This window comes from Eurypyga helias, unplaced genomic scaffold (assembly GCF_000690775.1).
Source record: "Eurypyga helias isolate BGI_N326 unplaced genomic scaffold, ASM69077v1 scaffold3425, whole genome shotgun sequence".
NCBI lineage: Eukaryota > Metazoa > Chordata > Aves > Eurypygiformes > Eurypygidae > Eurypyga > Eurypyga helias.
Genome location: NW_010250685.1, coordinates 298,596 through 314,735, shown reverse-complemented (window position 1 = coordinate 314,735; position 16,140 = coordinate 298,596). Strand labels below are relative to the sequence as shown.

General features: G+C 38.3%; 1 protein-coding gene across 1 annotated transcript in view; it reads right to left on the bottom strand.

Annotated features, from left to right (window-relative positions):
- Nucleotides 1-1,529: 1,529 nt before the first annotated feature.
- The window catches only part of BCHE (butyrylcholinesterase), a 31,298-nt gene continuing 16,687 nt past the window's right edge, over nucleotides 1,530-16,140 (bottom strand). The window contains exons 3-4 of the mRNA XM_010151751.1: nucleotides 8,049-8,215; nucleotides 1,530-1,671 (exon numbers count right to left, since the gene is read on the bottom strand). Coding sequence (XP_010150053.1) covers nucleotides 1,544-1,671; nucleotides 8,049-8,215 — 295 coding nt within the window. The 3' untranslated portion in view covers nucleotides 1,530-1,543. The remainder of the gene's footprint in view (nucleotides 1,672-8,048; nucleotides 8,216-16,140) is intronic.

Here is a 16,140-nt window from a genome sequence, read left to right as displayed (position 1 = left end):
GCCTTTCTTCAAAAATAAATCCCTTCAGTGTAGGGATCCTGTGTTGTCAAAGTGATTGCCAGAAAGAGAATGCTCTATATTCATTATCTAGATCTTTTCAGTGTACTCAGTTCAAGAAGGAATTTTGTAAGAACTCACAATCACTCGAACAGAAAATAGATGCACTGAAATGCTATTACATTTACAGAAATCTGCAGGATAATTTATTTATGAGATGGGTTGTTGCTTTTACATACTCCTTATGTTTATCAAATTTTTTGGCATTTATTCTTCCCAGTTGGGCCAGTGAAAAGCAGCCAATTAAGGTGTTATTCAGGCATACAACTTCCAACCCTATCCAGAAGCAGAGAACAGAGCCAATAGGAAGAAGAGCCAATAGGAGAAACAATTATCCAAGGGGTTTTTTTAGAAGCTTCTAATAGATTCAGCTCAGGTAGGTAGAAAAGGGTCCAGGAGAAGCTTACTTGCATGGCAACTAGAGCTCACTTGACCATGACGAAGAGCTGAGTCGCTTCCCACCAAGCTCACCGTGTCCTTCCCCAAGAGGAGTGAGGGCTTTGCAGCCAGGTCCCACTCTCCTGCTGAGAGCTGAGCAGGGCTTTCATGGCTGATTCCTGATGAACCTGCTAACCCCCAGATCGATGCTCTTCTGCAGGTATAAAAACTTGTCGGTCGTGTTCCAGTAAACATGGGGCTGTGCCTTGACTAGGAGGCCACTCGGTGGACAAAAAGAAAAGAAACAAACCGTGATTGGAGCTTACCTCCATGGCAGAGAGTTTTACCAGTTGTAGACAGTGGGTGCCTGAGCAGGGAAGGCTGAGTTCATTACTTTGTGAATCCGTAGGTTTTTACTCATTGAAAAATGAGGACAGCAGAAGAGGCATCAGTTTTTCTGGCTTGTTTCACCACTGCACTTGCACACATAGCGATGATGATTTAGGCCTCCAATACATAGTTTGAATACTCTCCTGCTATGGCTTTGTCCTACAGATTTGGCCATAAAGCAGCAATGATTTGGGCTTTAATGGCAGTCTTAAAACTTTTTGGTCTAACAAGCAAATATCATTTGGTGTGCCCAGCAAAGTTGTTATCTCTTTATGTTTATGTCAATTAAATTACATCTGAAGTAAGGTTTAAGTGCGGTGACATTGCAGTTAAAGATCAAAACTGATTGTGTTTTGCATGGCAATGTTGTAAAACACTGTTATTTCTATTTTAAAAAAATCCATTTTTCTATAACAGATTACATTGTTTCTTTGAAGTGTGAATTTAAGCAGCTAGTGTTTGTAATAATATGTACATCATTAATCTTCAGACTTTAATCTCTATAGTCCTATTTAACACAGTGAAGCTTCAAAGGGTATGGCTGCTTTATATTGTTTATTGAGATATGAGGTAAAATATAAATGAAAGATCTGGGGAATCAAAATTATATTCATAACACTTTTTAATCTGCATAATGTATTTAATGCTAGACGTGTTAGAAAGCTATCTGTATATTTTCCTGAACAGTAATACGGACATTCTGGAAAGAGTAAACATATTAATTAGAGCCTGCACATCTCTCCTTCTTGCTAGTGTAATCATTAAACTGATTTTTCCAGTCTGACATGTAATTGTTCCAGCGATGGAATCCTGCTTTCCATTCTCGTTCTGCTTCATCAATATTTCCTGTAAAACATGAAATGGGTTACATTAATCTAAATTTGAATCTCTTTATATGCTAACTGAAAAATAATTTTGATTATCAATGTCATTTTCTCCAAATACATTATAGGATGGCGTTTTGCCTCTTTTCTTAAACCTGGAGTGACTGAAAAGTTGGTGATTAACATTTTGTCTTTACATCAGGAAGGAAGGACTGCAAAGAGATCATTCTGCCACACCACAGAGTAATAAATATACTTATATATAGGCTTGTTGCTTTTAAATAATACTTCTGTCCATCAAATTCATAATTTTAAAGCTTTTTTTTTTAAATCCTCGAAATATTACTTTGGTTCAGTATACTCTACAGTCAAACGTACATCCCTGAAAACTACGATGTGCAAACTGAGTCAGGTGTTTGTAAAGATATAGTGAAATCACAGTTTTGTTAAAGGCAACAACAGTGTTGCTGTTAGTTTTAGTGGATTTCAATGGATGGGCAGGATTTCATCCTACAGTGGAATAAATCTGTAAGTTTAAAGCAGAAGGGGCCCAAGTTTGGAGAAGGATACTGTAAAATGTGCACTATGTCAACATGAAACCATCTTCTCTCTTCTTTTTCATTCTAGACTATAAAGCATTTGCTGACTAATCCTGTGTCCCAAGGCAATATTTATTGCCAAATTTGTTATAGGCATCAGAGCAGAGGGTGAGGATGAGAAGAGTAATAAAAATATATCATTTTACAAGGTTCCCAGAGTATTTTATGGACAGGGATCACTTCCTCCAGTCTCAAAAGGTAATTAATGCTAGGGAGAAATGCAGTGACCTTGCAAAAACTACCCATACAACAACTAAAGGAAAGATAATGTATGCAGGCTGTATCACATACTGTGGCTTATTATTTTGGGTCAGCTGTAGAATTTTTCTCAAAGTTCAGAAACCATTTATGATGCCTTTATTCATTCTGGACCTAATTATCTCTGTGTCCCATATTGGTATAGCTTGCATCCAAAAAAAATTGGTAATTGTGTTCATGAGATAGCAGTTCCATGTTTTTTTATGCTCTTTTGACTTTATGTTCTTCTGCTGCAGTAGTGCATAGGCCCTTTTCCCCCATAAATACACCCTTTCCCCCTTTTTTTATGATCTGCCAGCACTGCAAGTTTAACTTGTTGTGTGAAAATGAAATACTTTTGTGTTTTACACATCAGTAGAGAAAATATTCTGGAATGAGAGTTAACAGATTCAGAGATTTAGTTTGGAGTAGCATCCAGTAATTTGGTTGCTTATCTGCAGTTGAGCTAAACATTTCCAAACCTTTTTGGTCTGGAAATCCAGATGGCAATTTAATGAGACTTTGAATTGAGATTTACATTACTTCTTGGTTTCAGTGAGACCAGAAATAAAACCAAGATACTTTTTCTTGGGGAGGTTCTGTCCTTCTGCTTGTAGGAAAAAGGAAAATTGTAAGGAACAAATTTAGGATTTTTTTTTTTTTAATTAACCACACTTCTCTCCCTCAGTTCAAAGATGTAAATAAGCTTGGTTATAGCAAAGAACAAAGAAAAGTTCAGATAATTTTTTACACTTTCTCTGGAAGCCACAGTTGTCATTAACTCAAAGAGAATCTGAAAATGGTGGTAACAATAAAACCACATTTTGATTGCTAAGCTATGCAGATATGACTCAGGACTATGGGGAGAAGACATGAACAACGTTTTACGTTCCTGTCTCGAAGATCTTGCCTTTGCACATTTCTTAATTTAAAGATGTAGCCAGGGTCTCAGGTAAAGACAAATTTTCCACTTATGTCAAATGGATTGGTAATTTAGCGTGTGAACTAATACTAGTGTCAATTTGGGAAAAAAAAAAAGCGCCTTAACCATATTTCTTGTCTTATTCTTGATTATGGGTATCCAGTTTTATTTATCCAGGCAAAGCCTCCACTCATGAACAACAACAACAACCAAAAAAGAAAAACCAAAAAAAAGGGTTTGATGGGTTTTTTAAATTTTTTTTTTTAATTATTTGGGTTTAGATATGTTTGAAGTCTGCCCAAAGACCTCAGAAACTGGAATACCTCTACCATACAGACATCTTCAATTAAAAGTCATTGTTCTAGAGTATATATCATGAGGCATTTCAGTGCTTCTTAAAGATGATGGTGAAGAAGTGAGCCAGCTAGAGAGAGCAGACAAGAAGACATTCAGAGTAGCCTCCATTATGAGCCTAAAAGACAAAAGTGGGAAGGAAAACACTAAAATAAGAACTTGGATTCCCATTTGTTTGCTTTTTTCAGTGATAAGATCCAAGTTGAAGTCACAAGCCAATGCATCCCATTATCACCAACATCATCAATCTCTTTGAAGCAACCACCCTTGACTTAGATGAGCTGACAGCTAGAAGGCAAAAATAAAAAAGATTAGAGAGTTCAGCTTGGCCGATAATTACAGCTCAGAGCACTGGGTTACTACAACGAGCTGCAGTATTACGGAAGTCAGGTAATACTACAGTGAGGTTATTTTACTATATGCAGTTATTTATGCAATCCCAAACATTAGAGTAATAACTATCAGCCTAATGTAAAGCCCAGTGAAGTTTACAAGGAGAAAAGGGGAGATTTCAACAGGCAATGAATCATACCTCAGTGCTCAGAAAGGTCCCAGTTTAACAGACCAGAAAAAAAGAAAGGTTATTTCCGATTCTTCAGCAGTGTCAGCACAGACAGCTGGCATTTCTTTTCTTTCCATACAGCCCTTACATTAATGGCATTATAGTAAAGTTAAATATATCTCCATACCATCACTTGTTGAATTGCTAGATGTGCCAATGAAGTGCTAATCTTAAATGTATTTTTGTATATTAACATTAAGATTGGACAAAGGCCACAGAGCTGTTATGATATAGTGTAATTAATAAGGGATAACAAGTAAGGATTAATTTTTCTGTTCTCAATAGCTCATAAATGTGGGTGCCTGCAAACTTCTTGTAGCACTTATCTTACTAATGAATCAAATTTAACTATGCTGTAGATTCTTATGGTGATGGTTTCTACAGAAAGGAGAAAACAAATAGTATCTTTACTTCAGTATCTCTGTTCAATGTTCTTTAGTCACACACTCTGAATATCAATGCTTTTTAACCACAATAGTATATTTGTTTTCATATGTGTTTTTAAGGACTTCAGACTTCTTATTTATTTATAATTTTCTTCTTCCACAAATCCATAGAACTCTCTGGGAGATGAAATATTATAAGGGCTGTTATCTCTCCTAAGACCTGGGATGCAAGGAACTGGAGTTAGAAAGAAATCAGATTGTTAATGCACATCGCTCAGTGACTGTAGGTGCACTAAGTACAACCTTACTTTGTCAGTAGGTGCAGTAGGATTGGTTAGCTTACTTTTGACTATTTCACTTTTCTGCGTGCATGAGTGCAGCATCTAGCTGGGTGGGAACTTAAAACTAATTTTGATGGTCAATTTACTAATTAGTCAAACTTTTATTATTCTTACTGCCCTAAGTATCTAGTTCTGTAGAATCCAGGTGCTGTTTTGAAGATCATAGCCAATATAATTATTTTTGTTATTGACTGGTCAAGTGTTTGAACTTTTCTCTGTCTCCAGATTCAAAATCTTTTTAGACTTGATTTAAAATATAAGGTATTTATATTACCTACTTTAGTGTTTGATTTCTTTATAGATGATATATGATGCAGTGGTATTAAATAAAATAGAAAAATGTGTATTATATGTATTAGGCACACTAAAATAGTAATGGAACAATAAATGGAAAGCTTGGCTGCCTGCAGCTTTCTATAATCTAGATGAAATGGGCATAGAAACTCAACATGACCCAGCAATGTGTGCTGACAGCCCACAAAGCCAACTGTATCCTGGGCTGCATCAAAAGCAGCATGGTCAGCAGGTCAAGGGAGGAAATTCTACCCCACTGCTCCGCACTAGGGAGACCCCACCTGCAGTTCTGTGTTCAGCTCTGGGGTTCCCAACACCAGAAGGGTATTGACTGGTTGGAGTGAGTCCAGAAGAGACCACGGAGATGCTCCAAGGGCTGGGTTCCTCAGCCGTGGGGACAGGCTGGGAGAGTTGGGCTTGTTCAGCCTGGAGAAGAGAAGGCTCTGGGGAGACCTTATAGCACCTTCTAGTACCTGAAGGGGCTACAAGGAAGCTGGAGGGGGACCTTTTACAAGGAAGGTTAGTGACAGAAGAAAGGGCAATGGGTTTAAACTCAAGGAGGGTAGAGATAGATTAGCTGTAAGGAAGAAATTCTTCCTGCAGACGAGGGTGAGGCACTGGCGCAGGTTCCCAGAGAAGTTGTGGATGCCCCATCCCTGGAAGTGTTCAAGGGCCGGGCTGGATGAAGCTTTGAGCAACCTCATCCCCCTTGTAATTTCTGCAAAATAAGACTGGTTGTCCCCTTCAGGTTCTACCTGATATAATTCCACTTGGTCTATCCAAACCCTACTGGAACTATAACTTGCAAAAATGATAATGTAAAATTTCCTTACTTCTTCTTTGTCATCTTATATCGTATCATGATAAAGCAACTTTTTTTTTTTTTGAATGGAAGAAGTAATAGAAAAGAGAGACTGTCGGAGAACAAGGATATGCACCGTCCATTGGGTGTTAAAGAACACAGGAAAGGCAAAATAATATTTCAGTGAAGAGAACTATTATAATATAAAGTTTTATATCATGTTTATAAACAGAATCCTAAAGGTTTCCTTGTCAGGATAGTGTAAGATTATATAGGGAACACAAACATAAAACCATAGGATTTCTGTTACAATATTTCAAGGACTGATAGATGTAGATACATGACAAAGCAGCACTACTTCTTGACAACATTCTTGTCTTATTTGTATACTAGGATCCAGGCATGATGATTCTTTCCTTTTTGCTAAGAATAGGTCAGGAATTTCTTTTAATTAAATTACATAAATTTATGTTGTTATCCCTCACACCACAGGACCGTGCAAAGCAATCCTGCTGTCCTGCCAAGATGTGATGAGCTATGTCTGGTGATGCGCTCTCTTCTGCTCCACCACAAAGCATTTGGTTATGAGCAGCCCATTTGTAAGATGCACATTAGTCAATAGGGATTCACAGCCAGGTTAAAGAAATATGTAAAGAAGTTCAGTTCTCCTGGCTCAGCATAAAGGTCTTGTCAGAATTTGAGATACCTCCCTAAAATCCATCCATAATTTGCTATACTGTGATTTTAAAATCACAGAGCATGCTTTATAAATTATTCATTTTACCTACTGATTTTGCTTCTCTTGATTTAATTGGAAAACATCTACTGAATTGAGACGGGATAAAAGTTGAGCCATAATACAGTTATAGGCTCAAATGAGGAAGGAATAAATTATTTCAAAAAGGATCATCTGTGCACCATGGAAGTTTACATATTTTTAAGACTAACATTCAACTGAATCTTACAGAAAGATTGTAAATTACTAATTAACATTTTAAAAGTGTATCTTATTTTTGAAATGAGACTTTTTTCCCCCCACACCAGTCAAGCTTCAGAATTCAGTTCCAGATTTTCAAAATCATTTTATAAAATCAATTCCTTTATGCTCCAGAAGTACAGGGGCTTAGACTGTTCGGTGGGGTTTGTAAAAACAGTGGCGTGGGTCTTGTGAAGGAAATCTGAGTCTTTGTGTTCAACTGAGCTTAAAGTTTCAAACAACCTGTTATATTTTTCTGGGTAGGAAAATTTCATAAACTCATTGTATACACAGCCAGGAACAAATCAGTTCTATTTTCATAGGCAAATCTTGAAGTCATCATGGACTGACAATAGAAATAAAACCCAAGGCACTGTCATGTGAGATATAGAATAGAAACACCTTTTTGGCAAGAGCAACATGCTTAACATCTTCTGCGGATTAGAATAATAGATAATATAATCCCAATATAACATCCCACAATGTGTCCTAGGTACATGAATTTATACAGAACATCTAAAGCCTCCAGAAATCCCAGTGTGAGCTCCCACTTCAGCAATGTCTTTCCTGCTCTCTCCAGTACTCCAGGACCCCTGATCCAGGCAGTGCTGACCCTCAGCACTCTAAAACATCTCATGTTGTGGCTGCATCTGCACTTTGGGGCAGAGAAGCTCTGTACCACACAAGTCCAGGGCCCTGGCTTGTGCCTAGGTCTTGTCCTAGTGCACAGCAGGGGCTGAAGTGTGAGGACCCCATGGCTAGAAGTGTAGGGTCCACCCTCACCACAGCATGGACAGTTTGGTGCAACATCTGAGCATCACATGGAAATTCAGTGACAGATAGGAATGTAAAGATTTAAAATCAAGCATCACATTAATATCAAGCTAATGATCCTTGTCTAAAAGTTTAAATAAAATAATTTTTACCTGTTAATTCCAGGACTCTGGGGAAAAAAATATTCCAAAATCGACACTGTTGAGCACGTAGTTTTGTCAGTATCTCTGAGGAGTCAGTATTTAATGTTAAATATTTTTGTTCAGTACTAGTGAAGACTGGCCATCTTGTTCCATTAATCAGGGTCCCATTTGGAGCTCTAGATGAGAAAACAAATGTTTAATTTGGAATGAGGAATTACTTTGGTACATCAATAAATTATTATTTCAATTTATTTAACAGTTATTTCAGCTTAAGTATGTTAATTAGGAATTACTGGGGGTATACTCTTGTAAATAACAAGGCGGGGCAGTGGGGAAGAAGGTAAATATGATTTAACTTAGTTTAAAAAAAATAGAATAATTTATATTCCCTTTATGTTAGGTTCTGGATTAACCTAAGGGGAAAAAAAGTTATTAAACAGCCATACACAAACTCTCCTTGTTGAATTTGGAGATTCTCACAGAAGTTATAAATTATTATGGGCGACTTAAGAACAAATAAACCAGTTTGGGAGGTCGAGTAGTTCATGTTTTAGTTATAATGTTGCTGATCCTTTCAGATAGATAAACATATTGGACTAAATAGCTCAGATAAAAATGCAAGTAAAGGTATAAATAATGTCCAAACTTTGGGTGGGAGCTATATTGGGAGAGAAAACAAATATTCTTCATTAGGAAGGAAGAATTCCTCCCTGAATCATGCTGAGGCCCATCAGTGGAGCCAAACATGAGCAGCCTCAAATCTTTTGGAAACTGGGAAGAGGTACAGAGCACTCAGCCCTTTATAAAACAAGCTCCACACGTTAAAGGACTACGGTTGTTAGTATTAAAATAGTTGTGATAAATATTTATCATACAACAGAATTCATAAGGTTCTAGGGACAGACATCCAGTTTCTCCCCTCCAAAAAGGACACTATGTAGTTTCTATATGACTAGAGAAAAAATTATTTGTTTAAGTGTGCAGCAAAAGAACAAAATGGGGAGCATTGCATAAGGAACAAATGAGATGGAATATGGTTTTCAGGAAAAGAAGATGATTTGTGACTGTTTAAAGTATGAATCTATGTTAGCTCAGAAGAGGTTAAGAGTACAAACTAAACATTTCTTTGCACTGCAAGTAGAAGGACTCCTTTTCTGAAAGTTGATATGAGGGAATTTTGGGTTTAGGGCAAAACAACAGTATTTGATGATGGGATAAATGAAGAACACTATTAGCTAAGTTAATTTGGTTATCTCTACTTTACTTTTCACCAGGACTCTTCCCAGAAGGCAGTGGTCAGAGAGGAGTCCAGGCTGTGTGGAGCTCACTTGATTTCTGTTTGCCAAGAGTGGGAACAAGGTACCGGGTGCAGGTGGGAGCAGTCAGAGCACAAGATTCAGCTGCTGAAATAATATCGACATCTTTTAGTTCATTCAAAATGAATCAAGTTTTCAGCCCATGTTTTAGTATTCAGGAGTCTTTGGCATTGGCTGCTTACAGAAATTATGTCAGAGTAAGAGATTCAGCATGTCATTTCCTGAATTGCTCACTTCTTTACTAATTTTTCTTTACTAATTCAGCTCTGATTAACCTATGGCATCCCTTTTAACTGCACATTTATTTGTGGCTCAAGAGAATGATGACTTAAGCAGAGCTGACTTGCACTTCAGTTCAAGATCAGAACACTAATGGTGCTGTCAGTATTCATTTAACAGCTTTTGTGCTATGAAATAAATCATGACATTTCACATTATAATCGGGGGGGAGGAAGGGCTGGTTACACAAATGGCTACAGATGTATTTTAGTAAAAATGAGTGAAAAAAATTTGAAATACATGAACCTGCTGATTATGATGTTTTTTCTGCATTTCTACAAAGTTTACAGTTAATGTCCAGTAATTTCCTTCTTAGCTCCATTATTGAAAATTTCCCAGGTTAAAAGTACCTCCCAATCACAGCAAAGCAGAGAGATCACAGGAGTGTAATTTTTAACTGGGAAGAACAAGTTATGATTATAACCTCGTTTTTATGTCACAATTACTGTTCATCCCTTCTTGCTCATAGCTTCATGATGAGAATTGCAGTGCCCAGAATAAGCTCTTAAAATCCCCTGTTCTTTGCACCAAACTCACAGTTTAATAACATTCATATAGAGAATTTAAAGTATAGTGCGAATATCTTTACTGAAGAGAAAGGAATTCAATACACTGCACAATCTTGTGTCTCTCCATCTCTATTTGTATGGACAATCTTTGCCGATAGATTATAGAAACTTGCTTTTACTGAAACAAAGCTCAAAATGTCCATGGAAACCTCCATCCTATCATCTTTATCAATTCCTCAAACCTACTGCTCAACAATCTCTTCTTTAGTACGTTCCCATTTTGCTCACCTCAATGCCATCGATAAGGCCTGAAGGTGTGTCCCAAAAGGGTTTAGGCTACACATCTTCAGGAGAAACCTCTACCTTGTGCATCTACCTCATCAAACACTAATCACCATTCTTAGATCCCTGTCCATATCTATAAGCTCTAGTCAGGGAAGGCCTTCATTTTGTTTGGAGAAAATGTGAGCTGCTTCACTGAATATTTTGGAAAGACACTAGCTCCTTTTCTATACGCTTTTTAATGTTTGCAGAAGCAAGCCTTGTGGTGTGAAGAAATACAATTATTTGAATGGCTCCCAGAGACAAAATGTAAGAGAGGGAAAAAAAAACCAACAAAAAAACCCAACCAAAACCAAACCATCTGTGTTTCCACTTTAGTGTATACAGAATTTGTTTCATTACTTCAGCTATTTTTTTTTTCCTTTGCATATGCCCTGAAGTTATAGGCTGGACTCCGTCTACTTTCCAGTAGTGGTACCGCAGCTCATTTATAGTTAATTATTTCATTAAGACATGTCTTCAAGGTAGTTTAACTTATTTTTTTCTCATTAACTTGAAAAACAGTATCTTTTTGAGCTCAACCTGCTCTCACTTTCTAACTTTATACAGATAGGTACTTTCAGTGAAGTTCACAGGCTTTTTTTAACTTGTGTTCAGTGAAGGTTGCTTGGTATAACTCACTGATCATGTCCTTCCCCTTTGGGTATTGTATGTCCATAGCTGTCAATAACATTTAATTCTCAAGACTCATTTATAGTAAATATATTGGATTTCGACATCGGATTGGAGAAGGGTTTAGAGGAGTTTCTTCACTGCTAATTGCTGCATATTTAAAACTCGTCTTCAACAACTTTAGAAAGAGAAAGTTAATTTGGTTCAGATGGAAAAATGCAACAACTGAACACATTAATCATAAAAAACATACATAATAATTCTCATGAATATGATCAAAATAGCCTGAAATACAGTATTAGCTCTTTTTTTTTTTGGTAAGCATTCATGATACAAAGTACCTGTAAAATGTTCATTTTTGTGAGCTCTGAATACTTTTCACTCTGCTGTGGCATCACCATTTAACAGAGAGGTTCTTTTGTAATGTTGTTATATTTATATATATAATCCATAAAGAAAAAAATCTCTCTAAGTCTCTTGAAAACAGTTTTAGGCAGCATTTACCTTCCTAATGAGTGTTGTAAACACTAACTGTACCACATGCTAGCTTAGCTTGTCCCAAGCTTTCACTCTATTCCGATTTAGCTGCTCTATTTGTAAATGGATCAGGTTAACATGTTGTGTGTTTCTCTGGAGGAAAAGAAAAATAAAACTCGCATCATTTTAGCTGTCTAACACTGATGAATTATACCAACCCAAACTCACTAAGAGATTCACAGGCTGAAATGCAATTTTACCTCCAGTCCCCAGTAGCCCCTTCCTCCAGACAGTCTCCCTGGAAGACCCCAGACAGACAAATATTTGTTCTGCCTGGCTGAAGCTGTTCGTAGAGATATTGCTCCCTGAGAGGCAGCATACACTAATTTCACCTGAGCAGTGTGTTATTGCTCTTAATTGCCTATTCAGTTGCCGCTGGCTTCCCTCAGACCCGCTCTGACAAGAGCTCAGCAGGCTTGCTCGCCTGCAGCTCACCCCGCAGAGGGTTTCCCATCGCTCCCCATGGTGCGGAGCAGCGGGAAGGTGGCCTCTCTGTGCAACGCCTGCCTCCCTGCAACTCCCATCAGGGTACCAGCCACCCCACTGCAGATACCACCTATGCACTAAGGCACTTTCTTCCTCAGAGCATTCTGCAGGTTATCACCAGACTGGCATTCTGCTGGCATGCGTCTCGTTAGCTGAACGTGCTGCCCACAGAGATTAATGAAAAGTTATGATAATGCCGCTGCAATCTCTGCTTCCCTGGTGCAGCGAAGATTGAAATCAAATGGACACCTTTTCCTCCGAGGTGCGGCTTTGCTGGCTTCACCCAGGTTGTAACAGATGATGCTCATTTTCAATTTGGCCCCTTTTTCTTCTAAACAGCTGGTTTAAAGGCAGGAGAGACTAAATGTGAATCATTTTTATTAGCTCTCGTGATTCCTTGGAGCTGTCAGGCAGTGCTGGCAATCAGCTTTTCTTCATGGGATGGAGTTTTACAGTGTGTTACCATGGGCACAGGATAACAGGGAGGGGGGATGGCCTTAGAACGAATGCAACAGCAATAACCCTGTCTTTGGCACATTTTCTACAGTTACATGAAGCTTTTAAGAATTATGGAAATAGTCAGCTCAGCCTCAAATAAGAAGCATACTGTAAATGTTTCACCCCAGAGGTAGCTCAGGGAGTGAGGGACAGTTTGGCACATGTCTATACTGGAAACAAAGGGAGACACTGAAGATCATGTGGTTGTACCTGAGGTCGCTGCACAGCAGCAACGTGAAGGCTACCAGCAGCATGGTGTGGTTTCCAGCCCTGCAAACACTTGTGTACCACCCCAGTGCAGGTATAAAACCTGATAGGAGTGAACATGCTTTGAGTCTGTGCTTGTAGTAAGACATAGTTAACTGTGCATTGTAAATTTTGATTTTGTTGTCTCCTAAATATACTTTCTGCCAGGTGGGAGTAAGATAGAAATCCAAAGTTCAGGGAAAAATGAACAAAAAGATTGGAAGACATCAACTGGGCTATAGGATCAACAGGTGATCTTGGAGAGTACGGGGTTGGAAGCAGTCATGTGTGGAATGGAGGTGCCAAACAAACAACCGACACCACAGACTAAGCTGTTGCCGCACTGCAAGTAAACATGCCTGCTTGCTTTAATGAAGCTACAGGTAGACTTAAAAATTACAAGATAGGAAGGGCTCCTGGATCTCAGCATCACGTAATGGGTCCCCATCAAAGCTCTGGCTTCCAATTCTTTGTTTCTCCAAGGCATAGGCTATGCCAACCTTTTGTGCTTCTTTCTGCGGTATGCCGAAGCCTACATCCCTCCTGCTGATGCCTGAGCTATCCCGTTGACTTCAGAGGAGTCACAACAGGGATATCCTACACTTTGAGGAAAGGATCTGGATTTTTTTAAAAAATCCTCAGTTTTACAATTGCTTTATTAATGGCTGTGTCATGTAGAACACTGTTAATCATGCTGGCACTAAGCAACATACCCTTTGAGGAAAGGATCTGGATTTTTTAAAAAAATCTCGGTTTTACAGCTGCTTTATTAATGGCTGCATCATGTAGAACACCGTTAATCATGCTGACACTAAACAACATACACAATCAAAATTTGTTTATCTAATCCAAATGGATGAACTTTCATTTTCCCTGCAGTCTGGAAGAAAATGTCTTGCTGTTTTCCCTCTTTTTCCTCCTGGACAGAAGGACACTCCTAATTAGCAGGAGAGCTGACGAGGAGCACGAGGCATGCCTCTGCTGCCGCAGCCCTGCGGAGCACCGCGGGAAGTGTTTGCGGCATTAGTCAGGCAAACGTATCCAGATGTCTCACATGATTTCTAAAGGCCACAATGCATGATATTTATACCTATGTTCATTTTCTCATTGCAACACAACAACTGTCTGGTTAATATCAATTTTGGGCAGTGTTGTGGTCCCCAGGAGGACGATGATGTAGCAACAGTGCATGTTTGTGTAAGGCTTTGCTTGGATGGTCCGACTGGGAGCTTAACAGATACTTTCCAGCCCAGTCCTATTAAAAAGAAGAGCAGATTTTACTGTTAACTACTGGTTGAATCTTCTCAAACCCTCAAACAATTTGGCTTAATGCCGGTTTCTTCATACCAGGCTATTAGTTTCAGATGACTCACTGTTAAGTAGACACCAGAGAGGACCGTGAGGTTGAAGACTCAAAGTCCTTAACCTGAGGAGCAGTACTAGCTCTTGGAACTGAGAAAATGAACCTGTTCTGGAAATTTTCCTTAGAAATGTTAGCAAGGGAGAGAATGAAGAAATGTCTGTATCACTTAAAAAAAAAAAATTGACTGTAAAAAAACATCCCCAGAAGCTCTAATTGCTCTGTAAGCTTTCCATTTAGAGACTGAGGCCTGTATAAATCTGAAAGGTGCTCACTGTGTGAATACATAGATAGCATCCGATGTGATATCACCAGTAATTAGGTCCACTTATGTGTGATTCAGTGTAATGAATTTATACTTAGATTTTTTTTAAAATTCAGACAGTTATCCAGAACATTTTCCCAAGTCAGTTAATCATCTGCCACCCACTAAAATGATTTGATGGACTTCCTGGATAAAATCTTTACATTATGCCAAAATATTTTACATTAAATTGTACACTTTGAGACTTTTTGTTATTAGAAAATGAAAAAGCAAAGACAAGACGACAGGCGCACTTTTCAGTCCATTACCCAAAGTTTATGAATGGGCCCATTTGGAATAACAAGCAAGGCGAAGTGCCACCCCTAAATAAGTGAATCGCAAAGCTGACACGCTATCCCTTCACAAATACATATATTACTTTTTATGTCACTACTGCTACCAGATGGTGCTCTTTATACGTGGTATTCCATAACAAGTTATCTTGCTAGTTTTTGAGACAGTTCTTCAGAGTATTCCTTAATATCATCTAATCACTAACTATACTATCTATTGAGCTCATGGACCCTCTGTACAAATGTGCTGCCACACTTAATATTTTATTTTAAAGTATTCTTTTAAAGCCTTTATCCTCTTAGACTAATGGGAAAGACAGCAGCTTTCTAATCTATCAGCTGAAAAGGGTGAATGGTGCCATTTATAATAACCAAGCTCTAAAAACTACCATACTGAAAGGTGACAACTCAGACAGGGGTATTGTCAGCCTGTGCAATAGTGGGTGATGGGAGAGCATCCATGATGATCTGTTTCTTACACTAAGCTACCTTGCAGCCTCGTGGCATCATCAGTCTTAAGCTATCAGGCCTGTGCTCTTGTGGTATGAAGAACTGGGGAACCTAGAAAAAGAAATACAACTGATCATGTTTAAAAAACCTTCTTTTTATTTGTTGGAATTTAATTCTGGTGAGAAAATAGTAACCACTTTCTGAAAATTTGTAGGAACTAAAGCTTTCTCATTTACTCCTTCCTTAATAAGATGAAAAGGTCATTGGTCCGGATTCTGTGAGTCTGAACCTTACTCAGGTTCCCACTGTAATGAATGAAAGGATCCATCTGATTGAATCCTACAAGTCTGAGAGAGGTTGCAGATTTGAATCCTTCAAATTACTTTTCTTAAGCAGCTGTTTATGGGAAGCTCATTATATTCTGTTGTGCTCAGTTCTCGCTCTCAGATCACACATGGGACTTCATAATCTAGTGACTATAAAGTGCCCCTGAGCCATAGCAAAAGGAAACTGCTTTGCAAGTTATATTGTAGGTAAATATTATTTCTTCTGCTGATCCTTGAAGAAACCTGTAGGGTCCAGATGGCATACTTTTTAACTGACAGATATTGGAGAAGGACCTTTGCATCTAGGCTTTCTTACACCTTCACAGACTAAATAAAGCTCAGGATACTCCTTCCAGATTCCAGCTTGGTGACAGCAGTTGGGTGTTTAAATGTCTTAAACTATAAATTATCGTGGTATGCACTATTGCAACCAGTATCAGTTTCAGGAAATGAAGCAATAAGCTGTTGTTTCTTTTTTTGTCTTGTGTCCTGCTCAAAACAGTGTCATGAAGTACCCATCAGGTTGAAAGGATTCTTGCTTGT